At 54.2% G+C, this 21,805-nt stretch overlaps 6 protein-coding genes across 6 annotated transcripts; 3 read left to right on the top strand and 3 right to left on the bottom strand.

Moving 5' to 3' along the window:
- Window positions 1-18: 18 nt before the first annotated feature.
- On the top strand, window positions 19-1,290 carry BROUX77_002734 (uncharacterized protein; the record flags this gene model as incomplete). The annotated part of the gene is made up of 2 exons (XM_073747307.1): window positions 19-121; window positions 179-1,290. The coding sequence occupies 2 exons, from the start codon at window positions 19-21 to the stop codon at window positions 1,288-1,290; spliced, it is 1,215 nt and encodes a 404-aa protein (XP_073607816.1).
- Window positions 1,291-8,853: 7,563 nt separating this feature from the next.
- BROUX77_002735 (uncharacterized protein) lies at window positions 8,854-11,434 on the top strand (the record flags this gene model as incomplete). Its single annotated transcript, XM_073747308.1, has 2 exons — window positions 8,854-8,941; window positions 9,102-11,434. The coding sequence occupies 2 exons, from the start codon at window positions 8,854-8,856 to the stop codon at window positions 11,432-11,434; spliced, it is 2,421 nt and encodes an 806-aa protein (XP_073607817.1).
- Window positions 11,435-12,401: 967 nt separating this feature from the next.
- BROUX77_002736 (uncharacterized protein) lies at window positions 12,402-13,785 on the bottom strand (the record flags this gene model as incomplete). Its single annotated transcript, XM_073747309.1, has 2 exons — window positions 12,402-12,674; window positions 12,778-13,785. 2 exons carry the CDS (start codon window positions 13,783-13,785, stop codon window positions 12,402-12,404), a joined length of 1,281 nt encoding a protein of 426 aa, XP_073607818.1.
- An 849-nt stretch (window positions 13,786-14,634) lies between these two features.
- Window positions 14,635-15,621, top strand: BROUX77_002737 (uncharacterized protein; the record flags this gene model as incomplete). The annotated part of the gene is made up of 2 exons (XM_073747310.1): window positions 14,635-15,230; window positions 15,342-15,621. The coding sequence occupies 2 exons, from the start codon at window positions 14,635-14,637 to the stop codon at window positions 15,619-15,621; spliced, it is 876 nt and encodes a 291-aa protein (XP_073607819.1).
- A 720-nt stretch (window positions 15,622-16,341) lies between these two features.
- BROUX77_002738 (uncharacterized protein) lies at window positions 16,342-17,951 on the bottom strand (the record flags this gene model as incomplete). The annotated part of the gene is made up of 2 exons (XM_073747312.1): window positions 16,342-17,068; window positions 17,275-17,951. 2 exons carry the CDS (start codon window positions 17,949-17,951, stop codon window positions 16,342-16,344), a joined length of 1,404 nt encoding a protein of 467 aa, XP_073607820.1.
- A 2,219-nt stretch (window positions 17,952-20,170) lies between these two features.
- BROUX77_002739 (uncharacterized protein) lies at window positions 20,171-21,180 on the bottom strand (the record flags this gene model as incomplete). The annotated part of the gene is made up of 2 exons (XM_073747313.1): window positions 20,171-21,017; window positions 21,080-21,180. 2 exons carry the CDS (start codon window positions 21,178-21,180, stop codon window positions 20,171-20,173), a joined length of 948 nt encoding a protein of 315 aa, XP_073607821.1.
- Between the last annotated feature and the right edge of the window lie 625 nt (window positions 21,181-21,805).

The raw sequence follows: 21,805 nt of genomic DNA on the forward strand, positions 1-21,805 counted from the left end.
GCCCCAAATAGTTCCAATATGACATCTGTTTTCAGGTCGTCGCGCAGTCGGTCGTCGTTGGGGCTGTCTTCAACATCCAAGCAAAAGACGGCGCAAAATGCGCTGTGTGAGACTGTGGATAGTCAGTGACTCTGTTGGAAATGCCGAGCAGTGAATCAAGTGCTAATGCCATTACCAGAAACGCCAAACTCACGTCCTGGGCGAGGCCTGGCCAAAGCTGGGTCGGCCGATGAAGACGATACAGAAACGCCGTCCCAGAGTCAGTTGTCGTTGTTCACGGTGGGCCTCTCGAAAAAGCAACGCTCTGCAAAGTCGCTCAGGAAGACATCGCGGTCGCCGACGGGTGTCAGGAAGCCGCTGTCGCCCAAACAATCCACCAGCGGGCTGACAGACTCATTATGGCTGTCGCGGCCCAAGGGCTCAACCCTCCCCCATTTACGAGACTTGCGAGACTTTGAGACCGATTTTGACACACCAATAACCCCCAGTGTGTCAAATCCGATGGCTCAAGCGACGGAAGAATCACCAGAACCGGTTTTCAAAGCATCCCACGAAGACCAACTAAGCCTCTCACCGTCTCCAGTGAGGAATGAAGACGCAAGTGACGCCGAAACACTAGATGAGAACGAACAGATGACGCTAAATCTTGATGACATCTTGCCCGCGTGTGATCAGGCCACAAGGGACGAAAGCCCAGTGGACGCTGGGCTTCATGATGATGATGATTATGATGCGGCATCTGCCGCGCAGCTACTGGGTGAAGGCTCCAGACGTCTACGGCTCCCGGAAAGAAGCGATTTGGCAACGGCCGATGACACGAGTGAACTCGACAAAGAACCCGAGTATTCATTTCACTCTATCCACAGTCATCGACCACTGAAAGACGACCCTAACAAATTCGAGCTTGAGATTGTATGGGCTGCAGGCGACCCCAAGTCGTCCCGCACTTGGGCTCAAGAAGAAGACATCATGTTGGACGCACCGAATGCGTACTTTAAGTATTGGAAGAATATTGGCGGCCGCGAAATATACGTCGAGGACCCGGATCTGTGGTATATGTTCAAAATCAAGCGTGAGCGCAAGTCAGGCCGTGGCCGGGCATACCTGATTCAGTGGCTGGGATCGACGGAGGAAAGCTGGGAACCAGAAACAAATGTCCGCAGGGTGGCAAAGGAGTTGCTGGAGGAGTGGAAGGCGGAGAAGGGAGAGGACGAGGAGGCGGAGCCGGCCCGTAAGAGAGGCGTCGCTTCAACGGCACGGAAGCCTCGAACATCCAAGAAACGTATATGATAAAGGACAAGTAAGCTAGCCTTTGGTGCCCATCGAGAACCTAGAATCTCCCCCGCCATTTTAAAAGTAAAACGAGCCCGTTATCGAAGATCCGAATTCCATTCTTGTGCTTCTTCTATGAGTACACATGATGTCAGACTACCGCCTTATATATACAGTATAAACCATGGCAATAAACTTGGCTTGCAGATTAAACATGAAGCTTTTTTTAAGCTGAACTGCGGCTCGGCATACGTGGGTTGGTACAAGCGAAGTCTAGCAAGCAAGCAAGCCCGCTTTAGGCCAGTGACTCATCATAGATTCAATTTATAATAATAGACGGACTGCAGTTTTAGAACATGTCTTGAGCAGTCAACTATAAATAAAGAGAAGAGCCAGAACCATCGCCTAGACTCCGTCCTACTAGAACTGCGACGATTTCAAGCACATGAGTCAGTCATCTACTCGGAGTACCTGGACGGTACCTTAATTTTGCGTGTTGGAATTCTCGAACACGTTAAAAGATGTAATGCCTGCTAATAAATAGCCTACGGCACCACTTCTCGCATAGACAATGGTAAGTGATCCCTACGCCGATATTGAGATGAACTTCTGTAGAATGGGGGGTTGAATCTGTAATTGGTGTTACACAGGACAATACATGAACTCGATGACTTCACTGACTATGGCTCGGACCTGTTGACAAATGCCAAAAGATTTCAGTGATTGGCGAGTGATGAATGTAGAAACTATAGTTAGAGTGTAAGATGGTGAGAAGCATCAAGATCTTTACTCAAGAGCAAGTTATTTCGTTGTTGATCACCTTGGCTGAGGTAGACGCCTTGTGGTTACACAAAAAACAACCAAAAGACGGTCGTCGATTTGGGAAACAGACGACACATGAAGCAAAAGGATACACGTCCAGGAAAGAACCAAACAAAAAGAAATCGGGCAAAAGATACACATACAACACTGGGGATTCGCACGTGGTCACCCACCGTACTACTGGTCCAGCGCTTTGTAGGTTAACTAAGGGAGAGCGGACGGGATCCCGTGCTTTCTACAAGCTGTGGTCGTATGTGATAGGCGAACCAGCGATCACAACTTATCACGTGGAGCTTCGGGGGCTTGACACTAAAAAGGATCAAAATAACATACAACACTGGGGATTCGCACGTGGTCACCCACCGTACTACTGGTCCAGCGCTCTGTAGGTTAACTAAGGGAGAGCGGACGGGATCCCGTGCTTTCTACAGGCTGTGGTCGTATGTGAAGTTGTAACTCAGTATCAGGGCCTATAGCTAGTTGTCGTGCAGTTGATACCAGCAAAGATGTATGCGCAATGAGTCTCTTTAAAACATCATGGCAACTGTCACATTGGCCAAGAACGTTGGCCAATACGATGAAGTAGAAAAAGGCCCTTGAGCGCGGCCCCTCACGGTCAGGAGACGGGAGACGGAGTGGCGGGGAAAGCCAGCCATCATACCACCCCTGTTTTGTGTCTTGTTCTTTTTTGTTGTTGTTTTGTGGTAGCTAACAACAAAAACCCCAGTCTGTTGGAATAGTTGGATGGCAAGGGCCAGAGATATCTTGAAAACTATGTGAATACTATGTAAGTGTCGACACACGGGACCCGATATTCACACGCTGCTACTCGCTGTGTCGGCGTGAGGTTGCACAAGGTGAATGGGATAAGGGAACTGTCGCATACGTCTTGTCATAGTCGGTGAGAGACAGGGCTGGCAGGTTCAGCTGTGATGGACATGGTGCAGAGCAGACATGCGTACGTATACATGTATGTTTGTAGGTATTTACATATGTATGTATGTATGCATGTGCAAGCAAGGCGCTGTTCTGTAGATGTCTTTTGCTTCGTACCGAGTGTCGAATACTTTTATGAATGCGTTCCAAACAAATGTGTCAGTATGTATGCATGTGCGGTTGTAACTACTTGTAGTTGCACATGTGGGAATCACTACAGTCTTGTGGCTGGAATGCACTATGCGCGGGCGCTAGGGAGACTCTATGGCTCTATGGAACTTGATACCACGAGGTCTTTCATACCGTATATTGTCATAATGACACCACAAGCCAAGAAAGGTTCTACCTTTATACTTGTGCATGCCTGCAAGACCTGTTCACCTTGCCGCTATTACTTATTGGCAATCTTGCGATCTAGTGCGCAGAGTACTATCTAGCTCTGATGGGGTAGGGCACGCCAAGTGTCCCTTTGAAAGGGAAGAGGAAGGTTGGTGAGTCTAGGGTCTCAAAGCCCTTTGAGGGCCTGAACTAGAGATTGGGGTGTTTTTTTTCGGGGCTCTTTTTGTTTTCTTCAAGGAGACGAAAATAATAGTCCGTGATTGAGGAAACCAAAGCGCCCAAGCTATCGTGAAGAAGGGATTGGAAAGGGAAACGAAAAGAAAAGCAGCTGTTGTATACAGACGTCGGGTTGGGGAGGGGAGTCTCGAACGGGTGTCCCTAGCATTAGGGCGACTAGACCGGGAAGAGTCTAGTGGTAGTACTAAAGTGGCTCTTGCAGCTGACATTGAGAGAGTGACAGGCACACTTTGCATTTAACATACCGTGGAGTAGACAAGGCTGGTAGCAAAAAGGGAAGTTTGGGGGGTCGCATGATACAATACTTGTGTGCAGAGACAGTGATTCATGGTGTGGTGCACATGTGTAAGTAAGTCCCTGCAAATATGTAGTTATGCAAGCATGTAGTATCATGTAGTACCCGTAGAGAGGCGCCCTTCTCAAGACTGGACTCTGGTGTATCAGATGCAGACACCAATTGTAACAAGGACCGGATCCCGGCTTGAGTGACTTGAATGCAGGCTTTCTATGTACAGGACGACGCAAACGAGACATTGGAATTCCTGTCAAGGTACAGCAGCGGCAGGGCAGGGTCGAAGCAGGCCAGGCCAGACAAGAGACGGACGGGCGGACGGACAGATAGGGAGGGTATGGTATTTGCTTGTCGAGAATGAACAGAACAGCAGTGTGCTTCTACGGCGACAAAGAGTTGGGGGACTGCACCAGATTGTCCCTTGCCCTTGTTAAGAACAAGGACACACTGTGTACGGATGCTATGCTTGCAGACATGCATCCGCGCAGATTAACAAGGGTAGGAGAGGGTATAGGACAAGATAAGATATGTTTTTGTGCAGGTACCGACAGCTCTTGTTGTCTCTCGGGAGATAATGTTGCGCCTCGATCGCGCTCGCCGGAGTAGCAGACGCAGAAGCAAGAGGCAGACCGCCTGTTTTTTTTCTTTTTTTTTTTCTTATTGCTCGCTTGCGAACGAAATAAGAGATCCTACGATATACCTTCCAGCAGCCCAGACATGGATAGCCACGAGTAGTGGAGGTAATCAAGTGAGAAGCGAGGGGCATCTCTTGTACTATGCACGGCGGCCGGGAGGTACTTTGGTGGAATGCAGGTATATCACAAAGAAAATTATGAATAATTCCAGTTGGTTCTGAAACAAGCGAATACAAGACACGCTCAGGAAGAGGCAGAGAAAGACGGTGGAAAGAAAAAAAAGAAGACCACCAAAGCCAAAAATGCTGGTGTGGTGGTGGCCAGGGTGGTGATCCATGGGCTGCCAAGACTTTTTTTTTGTCACTTTTTTGTAACAGAAGCACAGAGATATGGATACGGGCCAGGAGCGAGGTGAGTGCTTTATTTGCCGGTAGCTATCTTTCAGTGTGTGTTTTTTTTTCTGTTTTTTGTGCCCATTGATATTCAGCATCTCGTCTTGTCCGACCTCACAGCCATAGTAGAAAGTCTTCTTTATACTTGCCCCCAGAAGTGTCGAATGTCTCTGACCGGTTCTGTTTTGCCGCACTGGCTGTCTTGGTGATGCCTGTGAACCTTCACCAGGGCAAAGATCTGTCTGAAGTTGAGTATCCAAGTTCAGATGTCCATGAAACCAAGCCGAAGAGAGGATTTCATGAAAGGATACCACATTTCATCGCATGAACAACGAGTTCGTGAGGGGGGGAGGGGAAGGGGGGAGTTGAAAGGAGAGCATCCTAGAGCCGTGTTTGATCGACAGAAAAAAATCGAGCATTGAAGGCTTGTTGGGCAGGGCAGCAGCAGTCGCAAGAAAAAAAAAGGGCGAAAGCAAAAAGAATAAGTGAGGTGAGGTGAGTCGCGGCTCGAGACGTCATATCGTTGTTTAATGTTGGCGGCGGCATGACCCTTGTCGTAGACCCTTGGCACAAACCCTTGTTTCAATCTCATTGACAGAAACATGAGCCAATCAAAAGTCGCAGGTCAGACCCTAAGCTACCCTAAGACAGGCTTGACAGATTCAACACTATGTGTGAAAGCACATAACGACATGACTATGTGATGTAGTAGCTAGCCAACTAGTCAACTAACTATGTACGTAGCTGTATCCCAAGAATACTAGCCACCATGGCGCCCTGCCAACTTGAGCTCTAGCCTGCCAGATCATTGAGGCTTTCGGCCAGTCTATCTCAACCTTCAATCGACTAATCTGCTCGGTCAAGCTCACATATTATAGAGCGGCGCATACTTGGACTGGGCTGTCTCCCTTGGGCCAGCAAAACGCCGCCCCAAAGACAGGAGGCTGATTTGCTATATTGCCGTTGGCGCGGCGGTCCCTTGGGGGTTCTGGTGGCGGGCTATTTGGGCTTCTCTAGCGTCGTGGGCGTGGGGCCTTTGGTGGTTTTCCAAGTGGACATCTTCTCCTGGAGGCTCGGTGTAGGTCGGGTGCCAGTGAGAGTGGCCAGCCAATATATCGGTTGGCACATATGTACACGTTCGGTTGTGGGTTGACGCGGGGGGCGGCAGACGAGGGAGAGGCGAGAGGCCAGATGCAGCGCGGCGGATGCGAGGATATAAAGAAGACGGGAGTCTGCCAGCGGGGAGTAAGAAGAAGGAAGAAGCCCCAAGCCACTTGGATCTGTCACACACAGCTGCCAGTGATTTTTCGTTTCTTTTTCTTTTTTTCTTCTCGGCACCTTGCATATACTCTTTGGACATTTCTACTACATTTGTGTATTTTCTGCAGTCTCTCGCACCATTTAATCGCCACCGGCTGTTGTCTCTCTGCGTTGATAGGCCGTACCACCACAGCTACCGCCTGTGTTTTTAATTCTTTATTTTTTTATTATTTTTTTCTTTCGTGTAAGTCATGCCAAAAGCAAGCAAGCAAAGCAAGCATCCCCGTGGTCGTGGTGCTGCTGGCTTTTGTGCCCATGTCTCGTTTCGCCTTTCTGACTTGGCTTTGGCGAGTGGCCACCAAGCAAAGAAAAAAAAAAGAGAGCACGGGCAATGCAGAAAGATCTGCTTCTTCCTCCTGCCTGTCGTCCATATCTTCACAGCAAATGTCCTGTGCTTCTTTGCTGTTAATTGCTCTGATCTGATCGCCTCTTCTGACCTTGTTTCATGTGATGTAGGTCCCTATCTATCAAGTCAAGAACACTGTCACTTGTTCTCTTCCGGCCGGCCAGCACACACGCGATACTTATACCACCCGCACCGCTCCAGTCTCCGTTTATTTACGCTTTTATTTTTTATTTCCCGCCCACTCATCTCCTCCTTGCTCGCTCGTCGTCCTACCGACCCGACCGATCGGCTATTGTTAGATCTTTTTCTTATTTTTCGTCTCGCCGCCCTGTATCGCTAGCTAGCTCGTCCAGAGTCAAGGCCTTGTTCGTCTGTCTGTCTGTCTACTATTAGCAAAGACACCATAATTGCCCTACCATCCCTGCTTTTGCACTCGATATTCCACTCCAGGCGCCAAAGCTTTGCTCAACTGTTGTCACCATCGTCCATCACAGCTCTTCCGGTGGTTGTCGCAGGCCTGCTCGACCGCTTCTTCCACTTTTTTTTTGCTTTTACTCGCATCCGCCGCTGTTTCATCGCCTCCCTTCCCGGCAACCTGCATTCTTGACGCTGCAGCAGTGTGTAGTGCATCTCATCGTGCTCTCAAGACCGAAATTCCACGCACGCAGCCACCGCTTGTGAGTGACAGTTTTTGTAAGTTGTTCCAGTGAGAGAGAGAGACAGAAGAAGAGATACCTCGGCCCCCATTACACACATAGAACCCCTGCCGCCCTCCCAATGTTGCACTCTATCTTTGTTAGACTTGACTTGGATGAGAGCCAGCGAGCACTTTCTTTTCCCCGTCAAAATCCCAGATCCCCTCGCCGCTCACCTCGCCACGCCCCTTTGGCACCTACACAAGCAAGTGTGTGTACATTCATTCATAGATAGCTGCTCCCTGGCCCCAGTTACTCGCTACCTGTGTGCTTGGAGCAAAAAAAGAAGCAGGCCCTGTTTTCTTGTCATGCTCCGGGCTTGGCCTAAGCTTCGTTACTGTCCAGGGTGGTGTTATGCTTGGCCTGTAAGCGGGCTGCTGTGCCTTTTGCCTTTGGCTTTTGCCTTTGTTAGAGAGCCTGGATTAGCGGCTGGCTGTTCTTGGGCTGGCTCGGCTTGAAGATGCTGGGGGGCTTTGGCCAACACCCAAAATAGAGCAGCTAAAACTGCAGCGAGAGGACAGGAGAGGACCCTGGGCCTGGGCGGCGGGCGGCACCCTGGCCGGTGTTAGTGGTCGAGGACTCCAGTATTGTTGCTGGCTCTGTTCGTCCTGCTGCTGCCAGCCAAGCTCCAGTCCAGTCGGTCTGGTCCTGCACGCCTGGCTTCCCTTAGGACGCCCTGCTTTGCATTCATTCCTCGGGACCAGCAGTCCAGAGACATTGACTGCATGGCCCTCCCCTCCGTCAAGAGTCAAGAGTCAAGAGTCAAGAGTCCCGTTAGTGGCCACCGCCCCTGTGGACGCAAAGGGTTAGCTGGCCAGTAGGGCTCCACCCAGCTGGCAGCGCTGTAAGCACAGGCTGCAGCGGTGTAAGACGCGCTATGCAGGCGCTATGCACCCACTATAGACTGCGCTAAACCCTGGCCGCTGGCCGCTGGCCACCCATCTCCCGGCCGGCGACCCTGCGGTCTGATGCCCACTGAAACCACAAGCCCAATCCCATTCCTATTTCTGTGCCTTGCCTCATTCCCGCGTTTTAATCCTTTCCTGGTATTTTTGGCCGCTTTTCCTCTGCCGTTTTTTTCTGCCTCTTACAACCGTTTTGTTTATCAGGTGGCTTCTCCCCCTTCAACTTCACTCGTCTTTCTCCCGCTCTTGACCTCTCCACCCACCGCCATCTCCGCCCGCCCTTTGCATTTTCCTGTTCATTATTGTTTATTTCCTTATTTTATTTTATTGTGTCTTCATTTCATCTTCTTCACTTCTCACGTGCTTTTCCTTGCGCTTCTTTGTGTCTTCTTCTCCCAGTTTCGCCTTGCCTCTATTCTATCTCAGCTGGTTTTTTTTCGCCCTGTATCTTTTACTCTTTCACTTCTCCCAGACCACGCTCACTCTTCGCTGCCGCCGCCTGCTTGAGTGTTTTCTCTTCCGTGTCTTATTGCTTTGGACGACCGCAAAACCGCATCCGACTAACCTTGTCCACGTCGCTTGGCGCCTGCTCGCACTGTACAGTCTTCCGTGTCGTCGATACCATCACCACCACCATCACCAACCTCACCACCACCGCCGCCATGTCTGCCCACGCCCACGCCCACACTCTCGAGAACATGGCCGCCGCCTGGCCTGAAAGCAGCGCTGGCTTTCCCGCCAGACAGAACAGTAAGCCCTCATGCCAACCCATGCGCCTCACCCCGGAAAACTTGCTCATCGGGCTCGCCTCCGTGCCGGCCCGCAGCCCGTCACATGCCTGCACACACAGTCCCGGCTCTGTCGTGGCTGCCCGCTGCCCAAAGAATCTGCATTTACTGACCCCTCACAGCTTTCGGTTCTTCATCCGTCGATGCCCCGTCCTACTGGTCGCTCAACGGCGGCGTCAAGACCTCGCCCACCCGCCCCCGCGCCCTCTTCGATGGCCAGAAGCCCACCTCTTCGACCCTGCTGCAAAAGTCCCACAGTGGCTCGAGCAGCCACCGCAGCAGCCGCGACGGCCCTGCCGACTCCAATGCCTCTGGCGGCCGCTTCGGTGCCGTTGGTGCCGACATGAGATCGCGCCCCAGCAGCGTCGATGACTACCATCTCTCAGGCCCGGCGTCGTCCGCCGCCGCTTCATTCCCGCCCCGCAGTGGCCGCTCTGCCATGTCCGACCTCGATGCTCCCGTCAAGTCGCCCGAGAACAACAACTACATCCCCCACGCGGCCGCCGCTGCGACTGCCTGGACCAACCCCGACTTTGTCTCGGACCTCAGAAGACAGACTGAGACCGCCTCGACTGATGGATACCCTCCCGCTTCGACTGCCGACAACAAGTTCATGAACATGCAGCGCGCCTTTGCGACTGCCTCTACCAGGCCCCCCACGTCCGCCCAGGCCTTCTCCATGGCTCCCTTGGTCAATACCCTGCCTGCCAGCTACAACGAGCAGCAGCCATGGACCTCCAGACCCTCGTCGACCTCCAACGACTACACGAGCACCACTCGCCCCGCCGTCAACTCCTTTGTCCCCCAGCAGATGACTCCTCAGCAAATCGTCCAGCAGCAGATGGCCTACCAGATTGCTGCCCAGCAAATGGCTCAGCAGATTCCCCAGCAGCTCCTGCACCAGATGTCTCAGCAGCTCCCCGCCAACGTCATGCTCCCCGGCGCCTCGGCCGTGTTCAACAACCTCGACTACCAGCAAGCTGTCCAGCAGCAGGCCCTCCATGCCTCTGGCATGGGCTACCCTGCGCCTGACATGGTCAAGATTCCTGGCATGTACAACATCATCAACCCCTCTGCCCAGGCCTACAATGTCAGCGGCCTTGGCATGTATTCCCAGTTCAACCCCCAGATGCATGCTCTGAATAACAGCGTCCCCGTGACGCCTGCCTTTGATCCCAGAACCGCCAACATTAATACTAGCGCCCCCGCCGCGCCCCTCGCGAACTTTGGCTTCGCCTCCAACGACAACAACCGCCCCTCGGTCAGCTCTGTTCTCCAGGAGTTCCAGCAGTCCAAGAACGGCGGCATGCAGATGGAGCTCAAGTCCATCTACGGCCATGTCGTCGAGTTCACTGGCGACCAAAACGGCTCGCGCTTCATCCAGGAGAAGCTTGCCCAGGCCAACAGCGAGGAAAAGGAGCAGCTCTTCAAAGAAATCTACCCCAACGCCATTCCCATCATGCGCGACCTCTTCGGCAACTATGTCATCCAAAAGTTCTTCGACCACGGCAGCCAGGTCCAAAAGAAGATGCTCGCCGAGCTCATGCTTGGCAGAATTGTCGACCTTTCTCAGAACTCCTACGCTTGCCGTGTAGTGCAAAAGGCGCTTGAGCAGGTCCTTGCTGACCAGCGCCAGCTCTTCATTGACGAGATCGAGGAGAACGTCATGAAGCTTGTTCTTGATGCCCACGGCAACCACGTGGTGCAGAGAGCCATCGAGGTCTGCCCCGCTGAGCAGGTTCGCTTCCTGGTCAAGGCTTTCAGCGGCAAGTTCTACCAACTGGCCATCGACCAGTACGTCTGCCGAGTTGTCCAGCGCATGCTTGAAAGATTCATGGCCGAGGACAAGCGCGTCATTCTTGATGAGCTCCTGACGTCCGCCTCCAAGCTCATTGTCAACCAGTACGGCAACTATGTCCTGCAGCACGTCATGGTCTACGGAAACGCCGAGGACCGCCGCGAGATTGCCAAGGTCGTCTTGGCCCAGCTGCCCACCCTGTCCAAGCACAAGTACGCCTCCAACGTTGTCGAGAACGTCATCAAGAACCAGGAGGAGGGCACCGATGCCGTCCGCCGCGCGATCCTGGAAAAGGCCCGTTCGTCTGTTGACGGCCGGCCCCTTCTGCCCGTCCTCATGAAGGACAGCTTCGGCAACTACGTGATTCAGACCCTCCTGGTATGCCTCGAGGGCCGTGACCAGGCCGCCTTTGCGGCCGAGATCAGCGAGCAAATCACCAAGCTCGGCGCTGGTCTGGCTGCCAAGCAGCTCCAGGCGCTGGAGAACAAGCTGGTGGCGCTCAAGACGGCGGACAAGCTCGATCACGTCACTCCTGCCTCCACCCCTGCCACCACGCCCGACCCTTCGTCGCCCAGTGTGCGCAAGGCTCCGGTCTCATATACCCAGGCTGTCATGAATGGCGTGGCCGCCAACTCTAGCGCCCGCAGAAACGCGTAAATCGCAGAGTCTGGACCACATCCGTCTCCTGCGGTGGGCTGTGATGACGGCGCCCCATTTGAAACGACCTGAAATGGAGCCTCATTGCCGCCCAACACCCACCCTTTGCATATCTTCCCCTTCCCTGGCGTCCAGCTGCCATCATCCTCTTCCATGTACATTGTGTCTACTACACACTCATCGGGCCGACACCGCCATCTGGTACTGTCTCTGTACTAATGCCTGTCCTTTTTGCTCTCCTTTATCCTGTCTCTCCACGCCCGCTCTCCACCGACCGCTTGAGTTGACATCACCCCCCCCCCCCCCCCTCCCCGCGCAGGCCACATTCTCTTTTTCTTTTTTTCCCTTCCGAATGTACACTAGCCGGACTTGCGCGGAATTGGGTGGTTCCCGGTATATAAACAACCCTTTTCGAAGTCGACCAACTCGTGGAGCGTACTCGGCAGCGTCTGCAGTGATGAGTTCCTTTTTAGTCCTTTTCCTTGTCTTGCGCCCATATTACCTACATCTCATGCTCCTTTTTCAGACTTTCCTTCTGTCTTGAATAACTTGCGCCATTTGCTACTGTTGCCGCCATGTCTCTTGTCTTTTTTGCCTTGTTTCATCTTTTGTCACGTCTATGCTTTCTTCCCCTTTTGGCTCTTTGTTTTTTTTTTTACATTTTTCTTAGAAAATAATCACCCGGTGGTAACGGAAACATCCGGGGAGTAGATGATAGCGATCAACGCCGTAATAAACTTCCATATCTATATGAACTTTTTTTTTGTTCTTGAGTTTTGTGATTTGCCGCATTAGTTGTTCAACTTGTCTGTTAAGAAAAAAATGTGTACTTGAGTGTTCCAGACCATGTTGAAAGAAAAAGAACCTGCTTGCGGTCTTGATACTCTTCTCTATTCCTACATCTATACGCATAAACAAACTTTCCTCGCTCCCCAACAACGCCAGACTCAACTCCCGCCTCCTCGTCTCACGTCCCTCCTACCGGCGGCGCATGGCCCTGCATCAAATCCGGCGGCAACCGCGCAGCCTCCGCCGCCCGCCGCTGGCGCTCCAGCTCCTCGGCCTCGTGGTCACGGCGCCTGCGCGCCAGCGTCGAGTAGCGCAGCAGCGAGAGCGTGATGGCGCCGATAAAGACGAGCCCGAGGATGGCGCGGCGGATCAAGATCCAGCGGATGGTTTCGATGTCGGCTTTGACGTCACTGGTGAGCATGATGCTGATTTTGTAGTTGAGTTGTTGGATCTGGGGCGGGTAGAGTTAGCATGCATTTTTTTTTTTTTGAGGAGGAGGAGGAGGAGGAGGTCGCGCGGGGAGGGGGGAAGTAAAGACAAAGAAAAGGACTTACAGCGCTGTCTCGAGCCTTGTGCTCTTCTCGCCGCGACATGCTCCGATCATCAACCATGCCCTTGACGGCGTCATTCATGCTCGAAATCTCCTGGCCCAAGCTCTGCGAGAGAATATCCAGCTCGTGCTGCAGATGCGTGCGCTCCCTGCGCATCTGCTCGTCCGCCACGCGCCTTGTCTGCTTGACCTCGTTGCCGAGCTCAGAGCAGGCGGCGCGGAACAGGTAGATTTCGTTTTCGAGATCGCTCTTGCTCAGCAGCGCCGCCTGCGCGGCCGCCAGCCGCGTGCCCAGCTGGCTGCGGATGGCCTTCATCAGCGTGACGGCCTGCGGCCCCGTGTATGCGCCGGCGCGCAGCTTCTGCACGCACTGGTAGCTGTCGAAGTGGTGCACGCGGCGCCGCGCCGTGTCGCGCTGCATGGCCTCGTCGTCGTGCCGGTGCACGATCAGCTGCATCTGGTCGTCGAGCGCGGGCGGCGGGCTGTCGCGGGCGGCGGTGGGCGGGTTGGGGTCGTCTGGGCTCGGGGCGGAACCGGAGTCCAAGTTGATGGACGTGCCGGCGGGTGTGGCCCCGAGAGGGATGAATGGCGGGGTGTTGGGGAGCCCAGAGAGAATGCGTGAGCCGCCGATTGGCGGCAGCTCTGCAGCCCCGGTGGCGGTGGCGGCGGCAGCTTTGGGCGGTGGCGGCGGGCCGAGGATCTCGGAGATCAGCGTTGGCGTGGGCTCAGCACTGGGCTTTTCGGCGGTCTCGTCGGTTGGGTCTGCCGGCTTCGCTGCGCCGTCGGCCTCAGCTGGCGACTGCTGTTGCTGCTGCTGCTGGGCTGCTGGCGGCTGTACGGCCTTGCCGTGCCGCGGGAACGAGGCATGGCCCCGCTTCTGGACGCGGGCGTGCGGCGGGTGCCCTGGTGCAGACCAGGCTCTTGAGCGCGTGCGCGCTGCGGGTCCCGGAGCAGGGTCTAGGGCACGGAGGACGTAGGCCCAGGAGAATGCGGGCTTGCGATAGGACGACATGGGTCAGGCTGGGTGCAGAGGATGGCGGTGGTGGTGAGAGTGGCGGGCGGAACAAGGTTCCGAATAAATGCCGAGACAGCAAGAATGGCGCCCTACGAAGCAGAGAAAAAATACCTAAAAGAACCACGCATGTAATGTCATGTACCAGCGCTCTTGAATGGCTAGTCACAGTGGTGGAAAAGAAGCACAGATTAGCAAGGAGCCGGGCAAGTCGGTTGGGTGTTTATGAGGCCGCATGTGAAGCAGGCCGGATCAGGCCGTCTGTGCTAAAGCCGCTGCTTTCCACCGCCTGCGCCAGATGCTAGACGCTAGAATCAATGCTTCACTCAAGGCTGGGTGGGCAGCAGGGGGGAGTCATGCATTCCCTTTGGTAGCGTACATACAATATGCACATGCGGGCTTGTCGCGGAATCGGGGCACGGCCCAGTCCAGCAAGTCTGCAGCGTGGGATTGGCGAGCAGGGCCGGAGCTAGGGGATTAGAGCCAGAAACAGAAGGGAATATAACCGAATTGAGAGTGCAGTTTTGCGCAGAAGATTAAAAGCTTGCTGGCGTTGATTCTTGGTACGATGAGCTCTGTTGTTGACGAGATCGACTCTGGTCCTGGGTTACCAGAGGCAGATTCAGCAAAGAACCCTAACGCGGCAAGCACGTGGAGGTACCGGATCTCAGGTTGTACAAGGTCAGGTCTTATCGCGTGTGTCGCGGCTTCAACTTCCCCTCCATTTCAATCAAAGAAACAAGCCAGCCAAACATTACATCACCCACGCTCGGCAAACCCAGTCCTTGAGAATACACTACGTCGTCATACGCACCAACCCCTCCCACATTCTGTCGACTATAACGCACAATGACAAGCCAACCATCAGGCGCGCAGCCACCCGCGACCGGCTCACTACCCAACGGCGATTCAACCAGACCATCGGCTTTTCAGAATACGGGCGCTACTTCACAAGGGCAGGCAAGCGGCTCACGCCCCGAGACGAACGAGCCCGGAACACCCCCGCACGAGCGTGAGCAACCAGAACCGGACCAGCACCGCGCAGCACCATCCGAACCGCCATCACAACCCTCCGCCTCGACTTCGACCTCGGACACACCCGCTTCCCCGCCCCTCCCGGCAAAACACCTGCCAATCACGCCGGGCCCGCGCGCCGCGCGGCTCCAAGAGCTCTTCGCCACATCGCTGCGGCACACGCTCAACAAAATCAGCTGGGACAACATGGCCGCGTGCTACCCGACGATTGCCGCCAACGCGCCGAACCTGCTGCGCGACGTGCGCAGCACCATGGTCGCGCGCCTGCACGAGCGCTGCCAGAGCGAGTTTGACAAGATCTTGGAGGCGCGCCACGTCGTGCCCAAGCTTAATGAGCTCGAGAGCCTGGTCAGCGAGGCGGCGGCGAGGAGGATCGTGGGCGACGAGGAAGGGGCAGAGGCACCGATACCGTGAGTTGCAAAGCATCATCTATTCACTTCTTCTTTCTTTCTTCCCAGTCGTGGAGCTTGCGTACCACACACACACCTACTAACAAAAAAACCCCACACACAACACGCTAGACCCCACCAACTCCCCGCAGAAGCCATAGTCGCCGCACACATCTCGCGCCCGCTGGCCGCGCAGCGCTCGCAGTTCAACGCGCGTCTGCAAAACAACCAGGCGCTGAACGAGCGGCTGTTTGGCGAGATTGAGGAGCAGCGCGCCGAGATTGAGCGGCTGTTGGCGGCGCTGGAGCGCGCGCTGGCGGATGTCGACGGAGCGAATGGGTTGTTGACCGGCGTGGCGGACGAGGTTGCGCGCGAGGCGAGGGATGTCGAGGTGGAGATGACGGGGGTGTGAGGCTGGGATTGAAGGGGGACACGGCGGAGGAGTGTGGTGTTTGATACCCAGATAGTTTGGAGGCGCGTTGGTTGCGGAGTGTATAGTGGAAAAAAAAAACTCAAATGATGAGTTTACATGAAGCCTGGTTTTGAGTATTCACGGTTGGTGGCAGACGTGGTGAGAGAGCACACATTTCTCAAGTGTATTTAACTAAGCAAACCAAGGTAGCCAAGACCCAAAGGCTTGACAAGTCTCTGACCTTGCAATGGTCAAATTTTCCTCGGACACAGTCCAAGTATGTACAACCTTGACAACAAGCAGCCATCAGGAATACCAAATCCCAAACTCAAAAAAAAAACCCCAAAATCCAACTAATATATTTAATTCACGCGATTGAATAAGCGTAGTATGTGCAGCATAAAAAGAGACTTGAAGAGCAGAGGCCAAAGGTATAATAATATAAAGAGAAAAGAAAATGCTAGACATGATGAAACCGGGTTGACCGAGATGTGGTGATCGTTAATAAGACAAAGAAAAAGAGGAGGACAAGCACGCTGTGAGGGGCTTGGAAAGGACGAGTGGGTGTCATAAAAAAAACAGTGAAGAACTGGTTGAAAGTTGTGGAAATGCGCAGAAAAGTCTAGTAAAGTTGTTGAAAGGGAAGGGGGAGGGAAATAAAGAAAGAAAAAGGAGAGGGTGTGTGTAGTATGCGGTGTGGTGTAGACACGGCGAGTCCAGCTACCGCCGGCGCATGTTCTGTGTGTGGATAATCTCCCACGGCGTCGTGTTGCCGGTGTTGTACTGCGGCGGCAGCACGCGCGTCATCTGGCCAGTCTGCCAGTCCACCCTCCACTGGATGCCCTTGCTAATGACGTACGGCGACTTTCTCGGGCTGCGCAACAACAGCACCGAGTAGCACATTTTGGCGTACAGCAGGTCGTGGGTGTTTGTCCAGGCGTGGCTGGGGGACCATTTGCCAGAGCCGTAGTCGCTGCTGGTGGCGACGGAGAAGCCGTGGATGGGGAGCATGGGTCGGTGGGGAGTGGTAGTGGGAGGTTGTGATGGTGGTAGTCGTGGTGGTGGTGGGATGTTGCCGTTGGCAAGGGCAGCGGCGTCTCTATCCATGTCATTTTCGAGGGCGTAGTTTTCTTCTTGAAAGTCCTGCTGTGAATCTTGCAGTATGAAGCGCGATTCCGGGTTGTTTGCCGGGTCCAAGGGGCTGTCGAGTGCAAAGTCTTGTCGCGGCTGGCCGTCGCCGGGGCAGTTGTGCTGGGCGCCGCGCAGCCAGCGTATTCTTTGTATTCTAGGAATACTCTGGTCTCTGGGGAAATCGCGGTCCTCGATGGGAGCGGCCACGTCGATGGCGGAAAATAGGGCGTCGAGCCATTTGATAAATGTCGAGAGCTCAACGCAGGAGATGAGGAACTGGTCGGTCTCTGCGCGGATGCGAATGACATATCGACGCCTGGAGGAGAGGAGGTTAGCAGGCTGCGCGAGGGGGTTTATGTTTGTTGTGGCCTATTTCGTGGTGGTGTAGGGATTCAAGCACATGCAGGTGCCAAGACTCGACTCGGGACTTGAATGCATGGTGCATGGTTGGCTTGGCGGTTGTCTCCAGAACCAAGAACCAGAGAACCGCAGAACCGCAGAACCTCAGAGACTCGGACCTACTTTTCATAGTCGGCCGCAATGCCGGCGTCGGCGTGCATCAAGCTGTACTGTTGAAGGAGCTTTCCTCGCTTTATCCACGGCGGGTTATCGGGAGAAATGCTGGGTCCGCCCTTTTTCCCCAGCCCGCGGTCCTTTTTTGCGGCATAAACCGACAGGGCAGTCCCGACGAGCGTGATGTAAACCGACTGCCAATTGCGGTACTCTGCTCGCTTGGTCGCGTTTTCGATTTCCATCTTGCGCTCAAAGACGCCTTCGCACTCGACGCTGCATGTGTAGGATGGCGGGATGTCGCGAGGGCCGCCTTTGCTCTGGCGGTGGAGAGCAGGGGACGACATGGCAGTAGGTTCCGGCTTCGCTTCAGCGTTGGGCGGCTGTCGGGGCATGGTCGGCTGGAGATATGGCGGAGGATGAGGCGGTTGAGACGGGCCATGAGAAGCCATTATCGTGTGGTAACGAAGGTCTTCGTCGATAGAGAGTCGCCGCCCGAGAGGCGACGACGATGAGCTGGCATATGCTGAGGACGGCGTGGCAGATTGCGCGGCGGGAGTGCGGTGGTGGTGGGAGGCGGAGATGGAGATAGAGGCAGAGGCAGAGGGAGAGGCAGAGAGAGACACAGAGGGAGACGCAGACGAGAAAGGCGAGCTTGAAGAGGATAAACGCAGACGATCCATGGACATAGTCGGCAGCGGCATATATGTAAACAGTTATATGGAGGACCGGGATCTGGATGGAAAGCCCTCGGGGGGCGTGGCTCTATTGGGCAATAGAAGAAGCACAAACGGAAGCGGAAGCGGAAGCACGGGCACGAGCAGAAGTACCACAGCACCAGAAGCAGCAGCAGCAGCACCAGGAGGCTCCTAGTGGCCGACAGTGGTCAGCTGTCCCTGTACTTCTGGCTGTCGTTGGGCAGTACAGCGTGTAGTCTGGACCATGATTCGGCGAGGTGGCAGGATTCCGGCCATTCGATGCGAAGGGTGAGGACAAAGATTCGTATGCTGCAGGGTGTTCTGGCTATCTGTCCGTGGCTATGGCGATGATGCAGCCAGGGCCGAGGGAGACGTCAAACCCACAGGCGAGCGAGCGAGGGGAATATCGTGGAAAATAAGTTCCGCCCGGGATGTGTTCCTTTTTCCTGCAGCTTTTTTTTTGGCTGCTAAACCCAACTTGGCCTGCCGAACTTTTGTCGAAACAGACGAGGGCGAGGGCAGCGTGGAAAAAGCGGAACAAGCCCAGAAGAGCGAAGCGTGCGTGATCCTCTTTGCCGAACAAGAAAGAAGAAAAAAAAAAAGGGCCTAGGGGACAAGGTCTCAGGACTTTTGCAGAGAGAGAATGGGAGAGAAAACTAGGGAACTGGCAAATGGATTGTCCAATTGAAATGATGGACTTTTTTTTTTCGGATGAACAAAGGTGCTTGGAGAGAAGGAAGAGAAAGAGTTCAAGGGGGGCGTGCCCTGAGAGAAAAAAAAAAAAGAATCCCAGGCCCGGAGAGGGGCAGATAGACGGACAGGGTCACAAAAGTGCCCCTGGGAGAATCATAGCTACCGAGAGTACATGACTACATACATAACTAACTACGAGGGTAAGAACGGGTAGATGAATATTTGGACTTTTGCGTGTTGACAACTTATCTTCAATAGACAACCAGCCGGAAAGCCCAAAGTCCGCTGGTGAAGTACACACACAAACACTCGCACTCATCCACCCGCCCACACATCCTGGTCTGCCTGTTGCCTCCTGGCCTGTCCGCGGCGTCTTGGTCGGGTCGATCAGAAAAGCCCGGGCCTGGCCTAGCCTGGTCAAAGGTTCTTTTGGACAAGACAAGCAAGAACATTGCTGCACTCGTGCCAGTAGTGCCAGGGAACAACAAAAGAACATGCCAAGTCCAGAGAGAAGCAAGGGTCTGTCTGGATGACGGGCTTTATTTAGTGCATATACAAAGACATGGACTATATTCATTGGATTTGGTTGTACTAACCAACTAGTACTTCTTCCTCGTCTTCTTCTTCTCGCAGCCTCAAAGCTTGCCTCGACTCCCTCCCTCCCCTCCGGCCGACCAACATCTGTTCCGACAAAAGACCATGCAATCAATCAATTATAACCATGTACTCACACATTCATCAGCCATGTCTCAGACGTCCGAGTGTCATAACATTTGATCTTGTCGACCCTGAGCAGCCTGCCACTGTGGCGCTATTACCCACTGTACCAGCCCACCGCAGGCCTTGTAGACCCGCTGTAAACAGAGCCCCAGCCTACTGCCAACCCACTGCCAACCCCACTATCCCGCCTTCCCTGCAGTGCCTGTCAGGCTTATTATCGCCAACGCTTCAGGCCACGTCATCTGCCATTCACCATCCCATCCCATCGGACGCCGGCGGCCCCATTGCTACAAGCACGCAAAAACACACACACTTGACAAATAACTATCAACCATTTAGTCATAACCAACGAACTGCAACGAGAGACTTGCTCTACCGTCACCGCATGCATAGTTCCATATATTCGTTAACAAACCGCCCACACAGTAGCACGTGTGTCTGCATTAGTTCTGCACGCATCAAAAGTTCATGAGGCCTTCGCCAAAAGTCCCAGACATTTCATGTCGCTGTATGTAGCTGTAGTCTGTCTTTCTTGTCTCTCAGCTCATGTCAAACACACCAATGCTACCCTAATCTCCAAATCCCCCCCCCCCCCCCCCCCCCCCCCCCACGTACTCCCATCTCCGCCGGCCACACCAGGAACCCCGGGCCACTCCATCTAGAAACGTCCCTCCGAAAACACCTGTTTGAAAATGCCCGAGACTGCCTCCCTGCCTCATCATGTTGCATGCTGCATGCTGCATGTATCCCAAACCCCCCTCATCCTGACCCATTGTCCACATGTCTGCCTGGCCTGACTACACCGACATCTTCATCGATATCGCCTTGTGCGGGTTGTACCCCTCAATCACAAAGTCCTCCGCCTTCCACCCATCAATGCTACACCCGCTCTCCCGCCCAATCTTCAGCACCGGGAACTCGCGCGGCTCGCGCTTCAGTTGCTCCTCGAGAGCCTCAACATGGTCCATGTACACATGCGCATCGCCCATGACGTGCGTCAGGCTGCCCGGGACCAGGTCGGTCGCGCGCGCAATCATGTGCGTCAGCAGCGCATACGACGCAATGTTGAACGGCACGCCGAGGCCCATGTCGCAGGAGCGCTGGTAGAGCTGGCAGTGCAGGCGGCCCTTTGGCCTCGGCTCGCCGTCCGCGGCAGCACCGGGATACGACACGTAGAACTGCGCAAACATGTGGCACGGCGGCAGCGCCATCTTCTTCAGGTCCGCCGGGTTCCACGCGCTCATGATGATGCGCCGGTCAAACGGGTTCGTCTTGAGCTTGTGCACCACCTCAGCCAGCTGGTCCACGCCCTGGCCCGTGTAGTCCGTCGTCGCGTCCACGTACTCGGCGCCAAAGTGCCGCCACTGAAACCCGTAGACGGGGCCCAGGTCGCCGACTGCGCGGTGGCCCAGCCCGACGCTGTCGAGGAACTCGCGCGAGCCGTTGCCATCCCAGATCTTGACGCCGGCTTCGCTCAGTGGCAGCGACGACGTGCAGCCCGAGATGAACCAGAGCAGCTCTGCGATAATGGCCCGCGTAAACACGCGCTTGGTCGTCAATAACGGGAGCACTTCCTGCCCGTCCCGCGTTAGGCTAAACTTCATTGGCCGCGGCGCAAAGATCGACCGCGTTCCGGTTCCGGTCCTGAGGGCAGAGAGCCGGTTAGTCCTGTCCTGACTCCGTGTACTCGGTCAACTGCACCTTACCGATCAGGCCGGTGCTCGCCCGTCTGGAGAATCTCGCGGATGAGATCCAGATACTGCAGCTCTTCATGGTTGCGGGGTTCTTGGTGCTCGGTTTCCGTCATGGTAGCTGAGCCGTTTGTAGTTATACTTGAGAAAATATGGAAAAGTGTGTAAAGACCAGTAGATGTCCTTTCTGGGGCTGCAGTGGTTTTGACAAGAGAAAAGGACCAAAAAGAGCCGATTTTTAACTGAGTCCGAAACTGCACAATGACGCATTCAAAGCCAAGATTGTTGTTTTGCTCTTGTTTTCGGTTTTTTTTCTCGGCGGGGGTTGGTTGACATTCATTGTGACCAGTCTGTCAACTAAACAAACTCGTTGACTAGCGAAAGCAAGGGTTCAAAGTAAACAACCGTGTAAAGTGGATTATCGACGCGCCAGTTTCGTGCCACACTTTAACATGTCACATCACATCACAAACATCCAACTCCAACAACGCCCACCAGGCCACTCATTCGTCTTGTCCACATAGTATCTTACTAACTTATATGTACTCGTAATGTCTTCTCTTCCATTGGTATACATCCCGCTGAAAAATGAAAATGCATAATGTGAAATTGAACCGTAAAAATCCTGACGCCTTTCGAGAAGAAGCAGAACCCTATCGATGCAATGCTAAAAAAAAATAATCGCCACCGACTCCCATGACATGTGAAAAACAAAGTACCAAGCGCACAAGAACGACAAAA

The sequence above is a fragment of the Berkeleyomyces rouxiae genome, assembly GCF_048999995.1.
Source record: "Berkeleyomyces rouxiae strain 22BRR77 chromosome Unknown BrBRR77_ptg000002l, whole genome shotgun sequence".
Classification (NCBI taxonomy): domain Eukaryota; kingdom Fungi; phylum Ascomycota; class Sordariomycetes; order Microascales; family Ceratocystidaceae; genus Berkeleyomyces; species Berkeleyomyces rouxiae.